We start from the raw sequence: 19,205 nt of genomic DNA, 5'->3' as shown, positions 1-19,205 counted from the left end.
ACAATGAGGTAGGAAGTACTAGTATAGGTTGTCTAGAGTGAATTGAGTTACAGATGGATTTGACATAAAAACAACTTCATGGAAGTGCTTTTAGTGGAAAAATCTAAAATCCCTAGTGGAGTTTTTAAATTTATATTCTTTTTCTTGGGTGTAAGAGAGAAGAATACAGCATATCTTTTTTTTTTTTTGACTTTCTCTTTTAAAAAATAAATCTTCTGAAAATAGATATGAAACAGTCTTCCACTCACAACTTGAAGAATAATTCCTCTGCCTAACCGTTTGTTTAACTGAAGACCCATGATGATGAGTCTCATTTGATTTTCCTCCCTCATAGTGGTCAAGAGTCAGGGGTTAGAATTAGATCTAGTTTTGAGAGGCCGAGGTACTTTTCACAGTCAAGCCCAGGGTGTCCTTAGGTGATGTTGCAAATCCCTAAGTTAGTGTCCCATTGTTTCAGAATGGACAAATGCTGCTAAATTTCCAGCATCCTTTCTTTCTCCAAAGTCAAGACACTCCTGAAACAGAAGCCAGTTTCTTATCTTGATGTGACATACTGATTTAAACTCTGAAGGAGAGTGTAAACCTTGGCTTTCAATAAGGAAACCTCTGCATCATGAATAATGGGCTGGAGGCTAAGAAACCTTTACCACAGTTTTGACTCTGCCCTAAATCACTGTGGTATCTCATACAAGCTCAAAACTACAATACTCAGCGTTTCAAGTTATAAAATACTTTCAAAAGTCCCTCAAGCCTCAAATGCTTTGTTATTCCAACAGTCATGGATTTTTCACTATGTAGCCACGAAGCAAAACAACAACAAGAACAAAAAAACAACTTCCTTTATTTACAATTTGTCACCATACAGAATAAACTCCAAAAAAGCCTTCAAGATTCACATTTTAATATTATTTCAATCCATGCTGTTAATGGGCACTTTAAAGCATCATTTAAAACATTTTGAAACATACTCATAAATTGATTTTTTTCCTTCACATTTTAAAGTCTGATTGTATTTCCCAAGCAAATGAGCATTTGTGAGAGGAAATAAACTAACATATGCCAAACTGCCGGCTTCAAGGAAATTATTATTCTCTAATAGAAATGTCCACTTGAAATACTGGGAAGCAAATACCTCCAGGAAGCTTGTCAGACTCTTGTTGAAAGAATCTGTTCCTTTTGACTCCTGCTTGCATTTCTTTCATTACTGTTTTTGGATCAAATAAGAAAAAAGCCCAAAGCACGAACCAAGTTCCTTATTGGCCAACAGATTGCTTTATTCTGCCTTTTTTGCATTTGTTGCAATGATGTTTCATGTTGATTTACTTTTGCTTCTTTTCACTCATCTCTCTGCATGAAGTAAAACATGCTTATGTATTTAGGTGTGTGTGTGTGTGTGTGTGAACAGCTAATAAAACAAGAGGGCAGGAAATTGAAAGAGATAAAAGAAAAGTTATGTAAGAGGGTCTGTGAGGAGGAAGGGAAGAGAGAAATATTGTAATTGTAATCTCAAAAACGAAAAGAAATCATTTAAAATAAACTTATTTAGGTACTGATATAAGTTGCATTGACCTAGAGGTATTTCCAACACATAAACAAATATAAATATTTTGTCTTTAATGCTTTAGAAGCTGTACAAACTCGTAAGTGCTTCTTCAGGTGTCCATGGCTCCTAATAGCTCTTTGGGTAGCCCTCTTCCTTACTGCTCTCTGCGGTTCACTGAAGACTATCTTTCTGAGATAGTATCAAGCATGAGAGGGCACAAAGTGTCCTGCTGCATCACTGTGCTAGTGACTCAGTTGTCTGATTTCCAGCACCATAAACAGAGACAGCTGTCCTGTGTCCCAGTTGCTCCCTCTAGTGGAACGTTATCCAGCTCTAAAGACTTGTCAGAGTGAAGAAGTTATGTTGGGGTCATACTAGAGGAAGAACATATCTTAACATCTATTCTCCTTTTATTTCCTGTATTTTAGGGCACATTAAACATAGGGCTAGAGATTTGTTGAGCTCCACCAACAAACTATTATCTAACTGATCTCTTTATTTTAGCCTCTCCTACAGTAGTATTCTCCCTGTGGGCTCTGCTCACACCACTCTATTGATGGCTTGTTTAATCCTTTCACAATACAGCACACAGAGGGGAATCCCACATTACCCCTTAGCACATGGTTCTTAATTATGTGGCTTCATATGTTATGCTTTCAACAACATGGAAATATGAGAAGGAGTTATACAAGCTGAGTCTAGCTCAGACTACTGGAAAAACAGTAATATCAGATTCATATGTGTCCATGCTTCCAAAGCTGTTTTCAAAGGTCAGGCTGTAGTTATAGGTACTATGAATATTGAAAAAAATCTTTCTTAGAAATCATAGTTCAGAATTTTCCAGGGAAATAGGTTTTTTCTATTTATCCAAGATAAAAATGTGTGCATTTATGTATGCTTGTATATGCATGTGTGTGTAATGTGTATAGTCATAGAAGTGTAAATGTTCCAACACACGTCTTCCCAGAGCTATGTTTATAAGTTTACTGGGTCCTGGTTCTGTTGGTTGGATATGCTTTGTAAAACTCACTCTTTCTCTAATGAGGCATGATCCAAAGATACTCACTTATGTAATATCCAAAGTTTTGAAAGCTCAAATCACAGGTTCTCAAGCTTTGCTAAGTGGAGAAAATGAGGGGTACAATCTTTCTGCTGTACTTTATTTTTCTTGGACAATGCAACCAGAACATCTTGGCTCTGAGTGCTTTAGTGGTTCGGAGAATCCCAATCCCTGAAATGTGTACAGAATTTGGATGGTCTGTACCCTCAGGACAATTGCCCCATCTCACATATCTGGATTGGCTAACCTATATACGAGGTGCCAAGAATGCTCTGAGCAGCGTAAGTGTACTATGCTGCCATAATAAAGGGAGCATGAATTACTTTTTTTTCAGATAATCTAAGATTTATACACCACAGCACTGGCATGCCTTTGTAGCTGGTATCTCTCAATTTGTTTACAGGATCTCTTTCTGTGTCTAAAAAAAGACTTTCAGATCAATCTCTGGATATCAGAGGGTAATACAATAGGTGTATTATACAGTGTCAATATCACTATTTGCTCCAGGATTTCAGCTCCTATTGAACAAGTTGTATGATTTTTTTGGGGGGATGTAATCATATACCAGTATGTAGACAAGGTCATGGTCTCATTTTTTTGCATCTCATTTTTTTCCTGGTAAATAGTACCACCTAAAGACCAGTTTCCTGTCTCCATGACTAAAGTGTGAGAAAGATGAACTAAAAAGTTCATTTTAAAATTTTTATTGTTGCTGTTATTTTTTTTCTCATAGTCTCAGTTTCCAGTTCCCAGCAGGCTTACTCATTGATTCTCTGGGAAGAAAGGAACTCCTAAAAGCAGGAATACAAATAAGGTAGCGGCTACTGCATCCTCTAGGAAGAGAAGAAAGCAAGCCTTTCCCTGATTTCTACTTTTGTTCCATCTGGTCCCCCAGTCTATTGGAGGTACCCCTTTCATTTGGGTACGTCTTATCCCATCACACCAGTTGCTCTGCATTGTCCTCCCACACACCAGTCCAGAAGTATCCATAAGACAGGCCCAGGGAATATGCTTTCCTTATGTCTTAGGGTCCTACAGTCCACTGATGTTCCCAGTGGACACTGATCATCACATCCACTCTCCTGATTCCTTTGCCATACAGTCTATGAACACTTACTGGGCTAAAGGAGGAGGCCCGGTTCCGCCACATGCCTTCATTTCCACCCCTAGAGGAACATGGTTGCTTCTGGAGCCTGCTTCAGACACAAAGAAATTATATAATTTCTGTTGTGGCTCTTCCTCAAACTTTTGCTTGTTTTGTTTTTAGTTTTAAAAAGTATTTATCTTTTATTTTATTGTGGATTATTGACAAAAATTATCTACATTTAAAGTATGAAATATGGTGTTAGATCATATGTTTACACTATGAAGAGATTGTTATGATCAATTTAAAGGAGCCATGCATGACCTCACTTAGTTAACATGTTCTGGTGAGAACACAGAACACTAGTCTCTTTGTCTACTTAAAATTTACATTTTATTAATATGAGTCACTATATGTTATATATTATAACTCCAGAACATGTAAGTTACAGTATGTGCCTCTTGGCCAATGGCCTCTCATTTTCCTCTCCTACCCTATAGTAACGACCATTCAACTCTTTTTTTGAGGAGTTTAACTTGTGCATAGTCAACTTACATGTGAGGTTATATTGTATTTCATATTTCATATATTATATTGTATGTCAATGAATAGATTATTTTACTTTATGTCATGTCTTCTGTGTATATCTTTGCTAGTTCAAATGTCATGGTGTCTTTCTTTCTTAAAGCTGAATAAGAATCATTGTATGTGTTTGCATCTATGTACATCTTTATCTACTCATTCATTAGCAAACATGCAGACAGATGTTATGTCTCACTAATCAGTGATAGGATAAATATGAGAACTCAGATATCTTGTTGACATACTCATTTTATTTCTTTTAGATACATACTCACAAATGGAGTAAGAAGTAGCTCTATTTGTTGTCTTAAAAATATTATTTTTAATAATGGCAATTTCCATTCACAATCAGACTAATAGGTTTTTTCTTCCACATTCTCATATGAATTACCTTGGCAGGTGTCAGGTGATATTGCATTGTAGTTTTATTCAGAGAAAGTGATATATTTTAACACATATGGCACTAATCAATTTCCACAGGTTCATCATTTATAATACAGGTGTACTATATATTGTCAAAAAAAGGACTTGAACTTACAACCAAAGAAAGTCTTTGAGGGTCACAAATCCCCATATCTTTGTTGTGTGACGGAAAAGTGAATGATCTTTTATTACTGAAACAATGTATGTAAGAACATAAGCGATGAAAGAAACTTATTGAGAGGTTCTTGTGTCCCGAACATTCTCATCTCCACAAAGCATGAGTGCAATGCAGAAAGCATGTTATAGTTCTTGGGAGAACTTGGTGAAAATGAGTTTAATATTAATATGCAAAAATATCCACCTTTTTCTGTAGACTAGTTATAAAAAAGGGTTAACAAAACTCTTGCTAATATAATAGAAGACCTTGTGAGATTCAAGAATGACCGAGGTAAACTCAAATTTATGAGAAGATCATAATGAAACTAAATAAACAAGTTGAGACAAGAATGAATATCTATACCAAATGCAAGTCAGTGGGCAATGAAAACATTTTTAGGCATGGGTAAAGTTGTAATTTATCTTACAGGAACCTCTTCTGTAAGATTCACACAGCACATATACTCAGAAAAAATTAAATTCTCAGGTGAGAGAAGAGAATAGAATGTCAGAACTTTTAAAATAAAGAACTTACCTTATGGGACAACTTATTGAGTAGTTGTTTTACCCTATGAACTTCAAAACCTAATTAGTAAATTCAAATGTCTCTCTGTGTGTGTGCATATGGCTTAAACACAATGCAGTGCTGTATGTAAGATACTGATTATAATGCCAGGGATAAAGTGAACTAGAATTACTTGATATTTTAGAGCAGCTATTCAACACATTAATCATACAGCTGATATGATAAAGTTATAATCATAAAGCAGTCCACTTTGTTGATTAGTTATTTACTGATGAGCAATATTGTTTAAGCATCAAGTCATCCCAGTTTTGGTTTGGCTTTCAGTATTCATGTACTTGATGCAGTAAATACTAAAATTTCAAGGTAGACTTAGACTATTTATATTTATATTCAATAGTAATATATTAACAGTACATTGATCAGGTTGATGAAAATTAAGAGACATATCACTGAATTTTTTTTTATAAAAATGGAAATATGAATGTTTGTAGGCACCGCTTTTTCAGAAGACCAGAAACAGTTCCGGAGGGAGGCAAGTTGAGAGATCATTTATTTTATAAAACATTGCTTTTCCATAACCTTTTCTGCAATAGCACTTGAGCATGATGTGAAGTCCAAAACGAGAAAATATTGTAAGACTGGCCTTAAGACGCATAAAGGTGGAGCAGCCAAGGCAGAGCTGGTCTCAGTCATTCACACTTTATCTGCACTGGTCATTTCCCCTCCATGGTCGCACTTATAATTCCTGCCTCAGATATAAATGTTTGATGTCAGAACTACTCTGTCTTAGTGTTTATGTTCTCCAAGAAATACAGTCTTTAAAATGTGCACACAAAGCTTTGTTTCTAAAACAATTAAATGGGTGGCATACAGACAAGCATACTTTCTGGACATGGGATCATTGGACAAGTGAACCCTGAAATATGACATAGCCATGCATCATTTAGAATAGTATAATAAATTCAAAAAACTTCTGGGGTTTGTTGTAATAAGAGCGGCAGGGCTGTGTCCCCAGCACCCAGCCGCCCACATGGCGAGCTTATGCCCCGAAATAATTACACGGAAACTGTATTCTTTTAATCACTGCCTGGCCCATTAGCTACAGCCTCTTATTGGCTAGCTCCTACATATTGATCTAACCCATTTCTAATATTCTGTGTAGTACCACGAGCTGGCTTACCAGGGAGGATCTTAACCTGCGTCTGTCTGGAATGGGAGAATCATGGCGACTCCTTACTCGGCTTCTTTCTCCCAGCATTCTGTTCTGTCTACTCCGCCTACCTAATTTTCTGTCCTATTAAAGGGGCCAAGGCAGTTTCTTTATTACTTAACCAATGAAACAACAGATAGAAAGATGACCCACCTCCATCATTTCCCCTTTTTCTGTTTAAACAAAAAATGGCTTTCACTTTAACATAGTAAGATTACATATAACAAAATAGTTATCAAGCAAGAATTACAGTTGATGGAGGAAGGTCATTGGTTAAATAATAAAGAAACTGCCTAGGCCCATTTATAGGCCAGCCCTTAGGTGGGTGGAGTAAACAGACAGAATGCGGGGAGAAAGAAGCCGAGTCAGGGAGTCGCCATGATTCTCCCACTCCAGACAGACGCAGGTTAAGATCTTTCCTGGTAAGCCAGCTCGTGGTACTACACAGAATATTAGAAATGGGTTAGATCAATATGTAAGAGCTAGCCAATAAGAGGCTGGAAATAATGGGCCAGGCGGTGATTAAAAGAATACAGTTTCCGTGTAATTATTTCGGGGCATAAGCTAGCCATGCGGGCGGCCGGGTGCCGGGGACGCAGCCCTGCCGCTCTTTATTACAACAGGGGTTCTTTGTAATATTATATGGAAAATATTATTTCAAGAAAAAAATTCAGGAATACTTCGAGTTTTGTAACTAACTAGGCAAGTAAGTTGTCACGCCTTCAGATTCATGTCTCCACTCTCTAGTTGGATGTCAAGAATTCTGTGTAGATGCTTCAGCCACAATGCTTCTATGAGATTTAATTTTATATCAGAGACTATTGCTACTCTGTCACTTTTTAGAAGGTTTAGGAAAATTCAATAATTTTCAGTCTTTTCATGTTTCCCTTTAGTCAATAAATAATCCTGCTGGCCCAGACTTGGTGGCACACTGTAATTTCAACACTTTGAGGGAGAGGAGGGATCCTGGTCACAAGTTTAAGAGCAGTCCAGGCTATGTAGTGAGGTGGACTTCAACATAATGATAATTAAAAATAATAAAACTGATTTATTCCTTTTGTGAAATATCTGTTAAATTCATGTCTTTTTCCTCCTTTTCTCATTCACTATTTAGTACAGGTTCTCCTAACGAATCTTGCAATTAGTCATTTAACTAGCCTCTCTTCCCTTGGGATTTTCCTCTAACAATCTTTCTTTTATGCTTAGTGGGTAATTCTTTTACAGTTAGTAATGTCTACATGAAAACAGAGCTAAACTAATCTCAATAATTCCCTATTACTCAAAATGAAGATTAAATACATTAGCAGGGCATTCAGAATTTGGAGATGGGCTACTGCCTCTTCTCTATGTTTCACCCATGTGGCTTCCAAAGTTCCAGGATTTCAGAGAAAGAAATTTTCTTTACTCTCTCTCCCCTCCCTCCATCCCTCTATCCCTCCATCCCTCCTTCCCTTCCTCTTTTCCTTTTTCTCTCCCTCCCCTCCTTTCTTTCTGTTAAAAATAAAAAAGTGAGTCTCTTATGGTATTCTATAGTTTGATGTAGAGATACTGATGCATCTGTATGCACACACACACGCGCACACGCGCGCACACACACACACACACTATGCAATGACCAAATCTAACTATCTAGTGTTTGTAGCGTCTCACTTATCCCTCTCTGGTTTTGATGATGGTCTTACTTCACTTGATTTCATTATGTGTGGAACATAAAATTTAAACTCAGGAAGAAAGTAAATGTTAGTTTCTGGAGAAGTGGGAATAGAAAGAGTGAGGAGAGAATATACTTCTCAAAGGAAACAAAATTACATAGACATGGTAGGGAAATATATTCCATGTCTACCTTTGACACATTCCTTCTGGACTTCGTGATTTTCCTCCATTATGTTCCACATGTTTGAAAGAATTACTCTGGACCATTCTCTACAAGGCAAAAATCAAGATGATTTTATTCGGATTTTAGGATCATCTCCTCTGATATACCCTTACTGTTTTTTTTTTTTTTTTTTTTTTTTTTTTTTTTTTTTTTTTTTTTTTTTTTTTGGTGGTAAAGGAGTTTTCAAGACAGGGCTTCTCTGTGTAACAGCCATGGCTGTCCTTCAACTCAAAGAAATCTGCCTGCCTCCTCCTACGGAGTGCTGGGATTAAAGGTGTTTACCACCACTGCCTGGCTACCTTTCTCTTCAGATCATATAAATCTTTGACCTTTTACTGTTACTGTTTTTAAACTTTGTGACTTTAAGAACATTACATAGGCTACAGGTAGCATTTCAGCATGATTCATTAAACTGACCCCGGATTAGACTGTGAACCCCTTGAGATAAAGAACCATGCAATGCACCATTTACCTCTGATTTTCTCTATTCCATGTCTTTTTAAAAGTCTCATTCCATAGTTTATAAATTCATAAAACAAAAGTAATAAAGGTTGTTAATACTAAAAAGATCAAGGAACATATTGATGAGGCTCTTTTTTTGGCATTTCATTATTGATACGGTGCTGTAGAGATTGTCCTGTTCTCCTCCACTAATAGGGGGAAGGAGTGAGAGTGGTAACATGAAGATACTGCTGACAATTCCAGCTGAGGATACTTTGGTTTGGAAGCCACACTCAGGGTTTTCTTTGTTGTCAGCACTGCTCAAGGCGTTGTACCCCACTGCCTAGGACAAAACCATTTGTTGCTTTTAGTGCTTGAGCTGTTTAATAGCTACACTTACACCTCTTCTTCGTTACATGGAGTTTTACTGCCTGCTTAGTTTGTCATGTTTCTTAGCTTGTCACATCAGTACTTGAAAAAGTATATGCACTTTTCTGTTCTGAAAGCTATATCACCAGATATTTTCATTAGCATCTAATATATGTTCTCAAGTTTGCTAAGATATATTTTAGAGTATTTTTATTTTAGTGATCATGTTTATTATAAGGGCTGTTTTTAAAACAGATTTGTGAGTATTTAATACGGTTGTGTTGGCTAGAGGTACAGTGCTGCCCAGCTGGTTTCTAAAGTGCAATTCATTCTTTCTTATATGAAACTTTTGGCATACATCTTGCTCATTCACTCTCACTTTTAGTATGAAAATTTTTAATTGTTTATATTTACAGTTCTGCTAAAGACAGATTTTCTTAAAAAGTTTGGTTGCTTGCAAATACTATTTCAAGTTATCCATCATCTCTCATCGTCATAAGCCACTTGAGATAGATTTTAGAGGTACAAATGTGATAATTGCAGGTAGTGACACTGGTGTTGAACACCGGAGACTTTCTTTGATACTTTAAATTGAATGTACTGTGTAATTCCACTATCCTTGGGAAAGACATGGCTAATATCTCCTAGTCTCTAGGCAAAAGAAACCATAAGTTTCTACACAATAAATAAGTTTTGCACATAACACAGTTGTCAAGGATCAGACCCTAATCTGAAATTCAGGTAGTCTACTCCAAAGTCCACATTCATAACCACTAGGGCATTGGAGAATACAATTCAGAGCTAAATGATGGACATTCTGACTGAAAATCAGAGGTTTGTTCATCTATTAGAATTATAGTATATTCTGGATACAGTGGTTCTTCCTTCTTTAAATCATATGCCCCATTTTTACACTTTTCCTCTTGTCCTCTCCACCTGTTGCTGAGAAATTGCACACTAAGTATTTTCCCCCTTCCATCTTGGGACAGTGTCACTACTGCTTTGTTAATAAGTGCATGACAGAAGTATCCCATTACAGCTCTTCATTGATTCTGAAGGAAAGTACTGTAAAAGCCATTCTGTGTATGCCTGAATTTATTCTCACTAGCCAAACAATGGGAACACATCTAACTCTAAAAGAAAGAATCAGAGAAAAGTAAATTCACTTATGTCTTTTCTCCTAAAGAATAAATAGGAGGATTGTAGAAAAATGATGCTTATATTGTTAGGTAAGTACATATTTGGATATTTAATCACAAAATAGATTTTATCGAAATGTAAAAAGCAAATACTCATTAAAAGTATTCTAATAAGTCAATTCATGCACATGGGCTAAATCTTGATCCCACTACCAGCTCCCACCCAATCAACAAATGTAGCCACATAACTGTCACTCACATTCCACATTCAGAGGGCCTAGTTTGGTCCCATACAGGTTCCTAGCTGTCAGTCCAGAGTCCATGAGCTCACACTAGCCCAGGTCAGCTGTCTCTGTGGTTTTCTCAATCATTATCTTTAGCCTCCATTGCTCATATGATTCTGCCTCCCTCTCTTCAACTGAATTTCATGATCTCAGTCCAGTGCTTGACTGTGGATCACTGTATCTGCTTCCGACAGTACTTTTCCCTATGGTGGGATACCTTGCTCAGCCTTGATACAGGAGGGAGGTCCTTGGTTCTGCTGAACATGGTATGCAAGACTTTGTTGACTACCCAAGGGAAGCCTTACCCCCTCAGAGGAGTAGACAGAGAGTGGGGTGAGAGAATGGGGGAATGCGAGATGGGGACTGAGGAGGAACTGGGGTTAGTACATAAAATGAAAAGAATTTTTAAAAAAGTATTCTAAAACCAATGGATCAGTACTAGACTTACCAAGTAGTGTTAGTAAATTTTATTTACAATATAGCTTATAATAGCTACCTTGTGTCATACCATAGTAAAATGCTTTTTTTTCTACCTTTATTTCTTCCTTTTCTCCCATTCTTGGGTACTGAATCCAGGGTCCTACACATGATGGCAAGTGCTTTATCACTGAGTATGTATCTTCAACCTAAAAAAACGTATTCTTTGAAATGTTTTTAATCTAGAGAATTATTAAAATATCTTTCACTGCTTCTACTATTTTGTAATTATGTGGGATAATATTAACTCTGAAACTATCATAATTTCTACTTTATATGAGATACCAAAAATTGGCTTATAGCAGATTGACATTGTAATCAGGCAAAGGAGATAGTTGGGAAATTAATTTACTACTTATTCTATATACATTCCTATGTCTAATTCCCCCTCCCTCAAGTAATATTTCCCCTTGAATTTCATTTTTTTAGGTTATAATATTTAGTCCATGCTAAAAACATTATTTGCCTTAAAACCTTTACTGTATGTTTCTTGAAAATGATCCATTCTTGAATAATGATGGGAAAGTGTAGACAGGAAACAGTTTGGGTGGAGAGAGAGAATATAGAAATCAAGGCAAGAGCAGAGAGAAAGGAAAGAAGAATACTTAGACTTAAAAAGAAGTTGGTAGCAAAGACATCCTTCTCCCAATTCTCAGCATTCCGTCTGAGATGGAAGTGGTCTATTTGGACCTTCTCTAAAAACATGAGGTTCTTGCTTTGTTTTTGTATATGACAAGTTAAAAGTCTGAAGAAATAAGAGGGAACATGAGCCTGGACTTTGCTGTGGTTAGGTGTGCCCATGAAGACACTGTTTTCTGCCTCTTCTTTCTATGTCAAATTATGTTCTAGATTATGGTTCTGTGCAGTTTTCTGTCCTGTAGTAAAATGATCTTTGATCCTTCACATACGTACAGGTCGGCATAGCTTTTGCCTTAGAGATGGCAAGCAGATGCAACAGGATATGGACTCTCAGCCTGAAATGTTTTTTTAAGTTGTGTTAGCCTTTCCAGTGTTTTAGCTTTGGTTTCTTAGGGTGAAGTCATGGGATACAAACCCATGAGAAAACCACATTTTCATTTTGGATGCAATAAGGTTAGATGGAAAGAAGTACAGTATTTCTTAAGGCCAGCAGTTTTTCAAATAGAGCAACTTTGTCTGGTATTTCTGAGAATGGCCCCACATCAGTAATGTCTCAGGAGATGACAGAGCTGGGAACATATACTAGTAAGTCTGCTCCTAAGCTTATGCACTCCAGGAGTTGGTAAAAACACATACACATCTTATAGAAGAATATTTTCAGTAGAGATTTGTGTCATAACAAAAGGCCTACAATGATAAAGCTACAGGTATAGGTGGACAAAGTCTAGAACATGGCACTAATTCCCAATGAGCCTCATTTAAGAGAGCTCTTTGACAAGTACCTTTTAACCAGAGAACTTTTATATAAAGGCTAAAGAGATCTAAGAGGTTGATATATAATAATCGGGCTCATGTTTGAGAAAGAACTTAGGGTTCTTAGTGTTGGTTTATCAGAAACCTGACTAAAGAATTTTTTGGGGAAAACTTAGCTTTTCAGTGGATATCTGGGGAAATTTCTTCAGCAACCTCAGCCAAAAGAGTCAGTCCATGTGGTCAATGAACTATATTGGCTGTTGGTCCTTTTGCATTTTTGGTTGTGCTTACAGGATGTGTTTCCTACATGCCCTGTAGTAGTATATTATTTGTATTTTGATAACGAATTCTTGCCTGAAGACCAGAGGCAAAGCTAAAGCCACTAGAGGTCAGGCAATGGTGACATACACCTTTAATCCCAGGATTTGGGACACAGAGGCAGATGGAACTCTGTGAGTTCAAGACCACCCTGGGCTACACAAAATCAAATCCAGAAACAAATCCAGGTGGTGATGGCTCACACCTTTAATCCCAATCTTTGGGAGTCACACAACTTTATTCCCAGCACTAGAGGGAACGTAAAAAGAGAGGAGAGAGAAGCATAGGCTGCTTAGTATGTGGTCACCAGCCTTGGTAGAGGTAAGGCTTCTCTAGTAACTTGGCTGCCTTGCTTTTCTGGCTTTCAGGTTGAAGACCAATTTCTGTTTGTTTTTTTTTTTTTTTTGCTTTGTTTTTTGTTTTTGTTTCATTTTGTTTTAATTCGTGCTACAGTGCCCCATGCCAGAATGACCAATTTCTTCTGTGAGATCCTTGGGGTACTGGTTCTTTTGAAACCCTAGGTTTCTTGAGGAACAAGTTGTTTCTAAGAGGTGAGGTGGGATCTCTAAGAATGCCATCCAAATGTGTCTCTTACAACCCACTTGAAGTGACCTTCTGACAACTTTGTGTTGTTTTTGCAGATTTTCAAATGTCTATATGCTAGTGAATGCTAGATGTTAAAACTCTTTCCTTAAACAACATTTGAAGTCTTAAAAGTATAAAAAACTTATTCTGTATCATGTTTGGTGATAATAAGGACTTTTTCTGTTTGAGTATGTTGAAAGATAAAAACATGCCACATTCTCTTTATAAAACTATTTTTATTTCTAATATTGTATTGACATAAGTAATCAAAGCACATAGGATACCAATTGACACATTTATGTGAGTCATCTAGCTTTAGAGCTTATGGTGATTAGGAACTGGCAAAAGTACATAATGATTATAAAAGTTTACTTCAAAAACGGGTTTAGTGATGAGACATTATTTACTTTAGTTTAGTTTATATTTGAATTCAGTTTGGCTTGCTCATGCTAGGAGGTCTTTTCCTCCTTTAGTCAATGTTCTATATGGATCTTCAGGTCATGCTTGATGGTTTTTATACACTCACATGTCCCCTTTACCACTGCTGAATAAAACAGAAGTGAGATTTTTATCACTTAATCAACAGTGGCCAGATACTGGCGGTGCTTTTAAGAACAATAACAACAACAAAAGTCATTTAATTCTGAGCCTCCCAGCAAGGGTTAGAACGTATGTATTGTGTATTCTTCGATGTGGAGTTGTAAATAAACACACGTCTTTTAAATTCTCTTCTCAGGTCACGTGTGCCAACTTAACAAACGGTGGAAAAGCGGAACTTCTGAAGTCGGGAAGCAGCAAATCCACACTAAAGCACATATGGACAGAAAGTAGCAAAGACTTGTCCATCAGTCGGCTCCTCTCACAGACTTTCCGTGGTAAAGAAAACGACACAGATTTGGACCTGCGCTATGACACCCCAGAACCTTATTCCGAGCAAGACCTCTGGGACTGGCTGAGGAACTCCACAGACCTTCAGGAGCCTCGGCCCAGGGCCAAACGACGGCCCATTGTTAAGACCGGCAAGTTTAAGAAAATGTTTGGATGGGGTGATTTTCATTCCAACATCAAAACAGTGAAGCTAAACCTGTTGATAACTGGGAAAATTGTAGATCATGGCAATGGAACGTTTAGTGTTTATTTCAGGCATAATTCCACTGGTCAAGGGAATGTATCTGTCAGCTTGGTGCCCCCAACAAAAATTGTGGAATTCGACTTGGCACAACAAACCGTGATTGATGCCAAAGATTCCAAGTCCTTCAACTGTCGCATTGAATATGAAAAGGTTGACAAGGCTACCAAGAACACACTCTGCAACTATGACCCTTCAAAAACCTGTTACCAGGAGCAGACCCAAAGTCACGTGTCCTGGCTCTGCTCTAAACCCTTCAAGGTGATCTGCATTTACATTTCCTTTTATAGTACAGACTATAAACTAGTACAGAAAGTATGCCCCGACTACAACTACCACAGTGACACACCTTATTTTCCCTCAGGATGAACAGGGCATGAGACTGAAGCCTGAGGAATTAGAGGTCACAGGAGAGGGCTGTTACCTCAAGGAAGAAGGTCCCATCTGTTGCCTGGAATGTGTCTACACTGCTGCTCTTGTTGACTGGTGCAAACATGCTAGTGGAAAACAGTTGATGTAACCTCTGCCCAGTCAGCTGCATCTCAGCATACTTGTAAATCATCGTAGATCTCCAAGTCTCACCTGAAGACACGCTGTCACATGTAGAGGCACACGAGCACCACCCTTGCACATCTCAGCTTGCATCTCTCATGGTTCCCTTTGAGAGGGCTTTCATTGTCTGACTCATGATGGTTCAGGATAAACTATGATCAAACACAGAGAATTAGACAGAGGAAGTGTCTAACATGCTGTTATGGAAATCTTTTTAAGGTCTTGAGTCCATGCTAATCAATAGTCCCCACTCACGCATTCCTACTGCTTGGAGTAGCTGTGCTGGTGAATACTACTGTAGGAGTTATATGCTTGTTAAATGGAAAAAAATGTGTCTTTAGAGCTCAGTATTCTTTATTTTATGAACACAACAAAGTGTAGTAACTTTTCCCCAGCATACAGTAGGCACATTCAAGGTGATACAGGATGGCTTTTCTTTCTATGGAGGGAGGAGCCCATTCTCAGTAAAGATGAGCAAACATTTGGAATTTACATGTGGGCAGACACTGGGAAGACAGCTTTTCTCGCCTATCACCGGACCATTGCAATGTTGAGATCAACTAAGACTGCTTAACACAAGTTCTGATCATTCTATAAGAAGGGAAATGCTTGGCAGACACCATGTAAGTTGTAAGTGTCTGTCTTATCTTTACTACACATATTGTAACAAATTCAATATCCTAGTCTTCATTTGTATGAATGGTTTGTATTGTACATAGTTTAACCAAGTGTTATTTGAGCTGCTTATTAATATTAAATTGTACTTGTCTCTCTGCTTGTTATTGGTTAAAAAGAAAAAAAGGATCTGAGGAATCCATTTATTCAATGTAGCTGTGAATTCCATTAAAAAAAGACAGATTTAATGTACAAAGCATTTATTCAGCTCCAGTATTGTTGAAAGCTATACATATACAACATTACACTGTCTGTATTTAGATATTTTATTTCTGGAAAAAAGAAATGTACATAAAAATAAAACACTTAAAGTTGAGTTTCAATACGTATTTGTGTAAGATGGTGATTTAAATGGTTCTGACAGGAAGAATGTGCTGGAATACAGCCATGGCTTTGCATCTCATGTCTTTGAATTTGAGCAGAGTTCTATAAATTGTTATTAGCTACCCAGTCAAAACAGCTTAAGAATTTCAGTCTCAAGCTTAGAAAATAATTGTGGCATAAAACACTGCATGCATTTTTGGTTTATTGTAATATTAACTACTCAAGAGTACCAAGGAAGAAAAAAATTACAAGTGAACATAGGGAGAATATTGTTGTTGCTTAAATTAATTATAGTGAGTAGGTTTTCTCCCCTGTACAGTCTTTATTTAGTAGGAGCATTGAAATGAAAGCCATGTGTTCTCTTTAAAAGAAAACCAAGATGTCTTGAGGATTGTAACTGAATTTTCCTGTGTCTGTTGTGATGACACCATCCAGCTGGAGAAATTGGGACAGCAGTGGAGGGCTCCTAGTCTCAAATTGATTATAACAGATGAGCTCAAATTATCTATGTAGCTTTCTTGGACATAAGCTTTATTTTTAAAGTTGATGTGCACAGTCTTAGAAAAATAAACAGCTGAAGAAATGTATGAGATCACTCATTTTTAAGACTATAGATTTGATGTTGAAATATGAAGAATCTCAAAAGTTAACCAAAGAAGAGCACTCATCCATCCATGCTCACCCTTCCCACACTGCCTAGGCTGGACCTATTTTTCACAGAGAAAGCAACAGAAGGATGACAGAGAAACAAAGACACACCATTCTACAGTGGGAGCTCAATTACTGCTCTGATGAAAGAGCCTTCATCTGTCAACCAAACATTTACTTGCTAAGGGTCCATCTTTCAGAGCCATCTGCCATGTGTAGGCAGCCATTTGCATCAGTCTGTAAGTGATTTGCCCATGAAATTTCGAGACAAAGATTAAAACACCTCTGGCAGAACAGGCAGTAAGAGTTTTATGCATTCCAGCCAGTGGACATGGTTTTTACAAACAAGTCTTACCTTGTGCTTCATAGCACTATAACCACTGCAGACTTGCTCCCTCACAAACAAGAGAGATAAAGGGGGTGAAATCAGTTGATTTCTTTAGGGTCATTTGACCATTGGACTGTGACATTCATTATGTAATCTCAAATGTCTTTTGCTAACCCTAAATTCAAAATGAGATAAAAACCCTCCTTCAATTTCTACCCCTCTACTTTTTTTTACAATACCCCCCCATAATATACTGTCCATATATCTTGATAAACATACAGATACACCGAACACTGTGATTAATTTATCTGCTGACCTATCGAATTTTATTTATAAGAAACATAAAATCAAAACACATAGGCCAACTTTTATTTCAAATACTTAAAAAAATCCAAGCTTTTAGACTTTTTCTAGGCCCATAAATAGTTTTGCAAACTCCATCATTTTCAACACTTCTCATTTATTACACAGAGAGATACCATGGTGACACAGCTTGCCAGGATGTGGGTAGAGGAGATCATCAATAGGGAGGCTTCAAATATGCATACTAACAATTTTATTAGACCAACTTGCTATTTCAGTGAGCTAGTTAAGTAAGTTTTAATTATTTCTAAAAATGCATTGGATGTGGAAAAAAATGAACTTTGAGCAGTGATAAGGAAACACCTTCTCTCAGATTTTGGAAATCATTCTGCACTTTTGTGAAGATATGGAAGAAAGCTTTCATAAGCACAGTGCAGCTGAATGAAAGAAGGGTTTGTCAGTCATCTAGTTTTCTTTAAAAAAGATCCAAAAAATTTGAAATTAAGAAAAAAGCATTATTGTAATTTCTTGTTTCACTAAATAAAAATAATATCAGTTTATCCATTTATGATTAAAAAAACCCTCTATTTTCATGATGTAGTATCAGGTTTTGGGATCAAGACAAGAGCTTTTTTGCTTGAGTAGAAGGAGCACAGTCATGAATAATGTGGATGATAGAGTTATTTTGCAAGTACTTGAGAGGTTTGTTAAATTTAAAAGTCGTCACTTCAGCAAGGAATTGTAAGCCATATTTTTTTTTAACATAATAGATTTAAACCAATTCCGAGACGCCTGAGAGACTTTTCTTTCTGTTTTCCCACTGCTTTGCATGAAAAAGCAGATTACCCAATATAAACAGCCCTATGGAAGAGTAATTTGCTTCTTCACCATCAACTGTGAATGCCAGGTTTTAAATAGAAGCAAACACAAGTGAGTTGCTTATAAACTCTGAAAGATATACTTGATGTATCAGCCCCGGACAATTTATTTAACTGTCAATCTATGTATCTATCTAATTTATCTTTATTCCCATTCAAATTAAGTGTAAGTCAGTAGACACCTTTAGAAAAAATGTCAAAGCAGAATTGCCCAAATATTATCACTATTTATTTAATTTGTATGTGATAGAAATTGAATCAATTCATACAGCCTGAATAGAATCCTTAAAAACTGGTTTCTAGGTCATTCTTTTTTTTTTTTTTTTTGGTTTTTCGAGACAGGGTTTCTCTGTGGTTTTGGAGCCTGTCCTGGAACTAGCTCTTGTAGACCAGGCTGGTCTCGAACTCACAGAGATCCGCCTGCCTCTGCCTCCCGAGTGCTGGGATTAAAGGCGTGCGCCACCACCGCCCGGCTAGGTCATTCTTTTGAAGAGGTTTCACACATTGCGTATCAGAGAAAGTTGCTAGGAAACACTGAAAACTTAGGGCCTCCTTTTTGAGTTTTATAACCCATAGGGAAAAAAAAATTAAAGTAAGAAATCTATAATTTAACTTTAGTTCTTACTGGGATGGGGAAAAATGAAAGTTTTTAAATAAAGAATTCTAGTTTTGATTTTCTCTGAGTAATGTTGAGGAAAAGATACTAAAATGAATGCCATGCTTCTGGAAAAGTGCACTAAGTTTGACTAAAAGAAGTTTAATTTTCCTATTTCTGACTTGCAGGGATATGCATTTTATCACTGATGAGTTACAGGAAGGCTCTAAAGGTCCTAGAAATGTGAGCTGAGACGGTTTCTCTTGGTGGCTACAGTATAGCAGCTACTGTTAGGGGAGGTTTAGTGC

At 37.1% G+C, this 19,205-nt stretch overlaps 1 protein-coding gene across 3 annotated transcripts in view; it reads left to right on the top strand.

Moving 5' to 3' along the window:
* Nxph1 (neurexophilin 1) overlaps positions 1–16,885 on the top strand; it is a 307,183-nt gene extending 290,298 nt beyond the window's left edge. For 2 of the 3 annotated variants that reach the window (XM_057771967.1, XM_057771976.1), the window contains 2 exons: positions 14,202–14,855; positions 14,959–16,885. In XM_057771967.1, coding sequence (XP_057627950.1) covers positions 14,202–14,855; positions 14,959–15,114 — 810 coding nt within the window. In that variant the 3' untranslated portion in view covers positions 15,115–16,885. Of the gene's footprint in view, positions 1–14,201 lie in introns of all 3 variants that reach the window. The other variant, XM_057771957.1, reaches the window with a different exon arrangement.
* Positions 16,886–19,205: the final 2,320 nt, after the last annotated feature.

The sequence above is a fragment of the Chionomys nivalis genome, chromosome 1 (assembly GCF_950005125.1).
Source record: "Chionomys nivalis chromosome 1, mChiNiv1.1, whole genome shotgun sequence".
Classification (NCBI taxonomy): domain Eukaryota; kingdom Metazoa; phylum Chordata; class Mammalia; order Rodentia; family Cricetidae; genus Chionomys; species Chionomys nivalis.
This window is presented reverse-complemented; position numbering and strand designations above follow the sequence as displayed.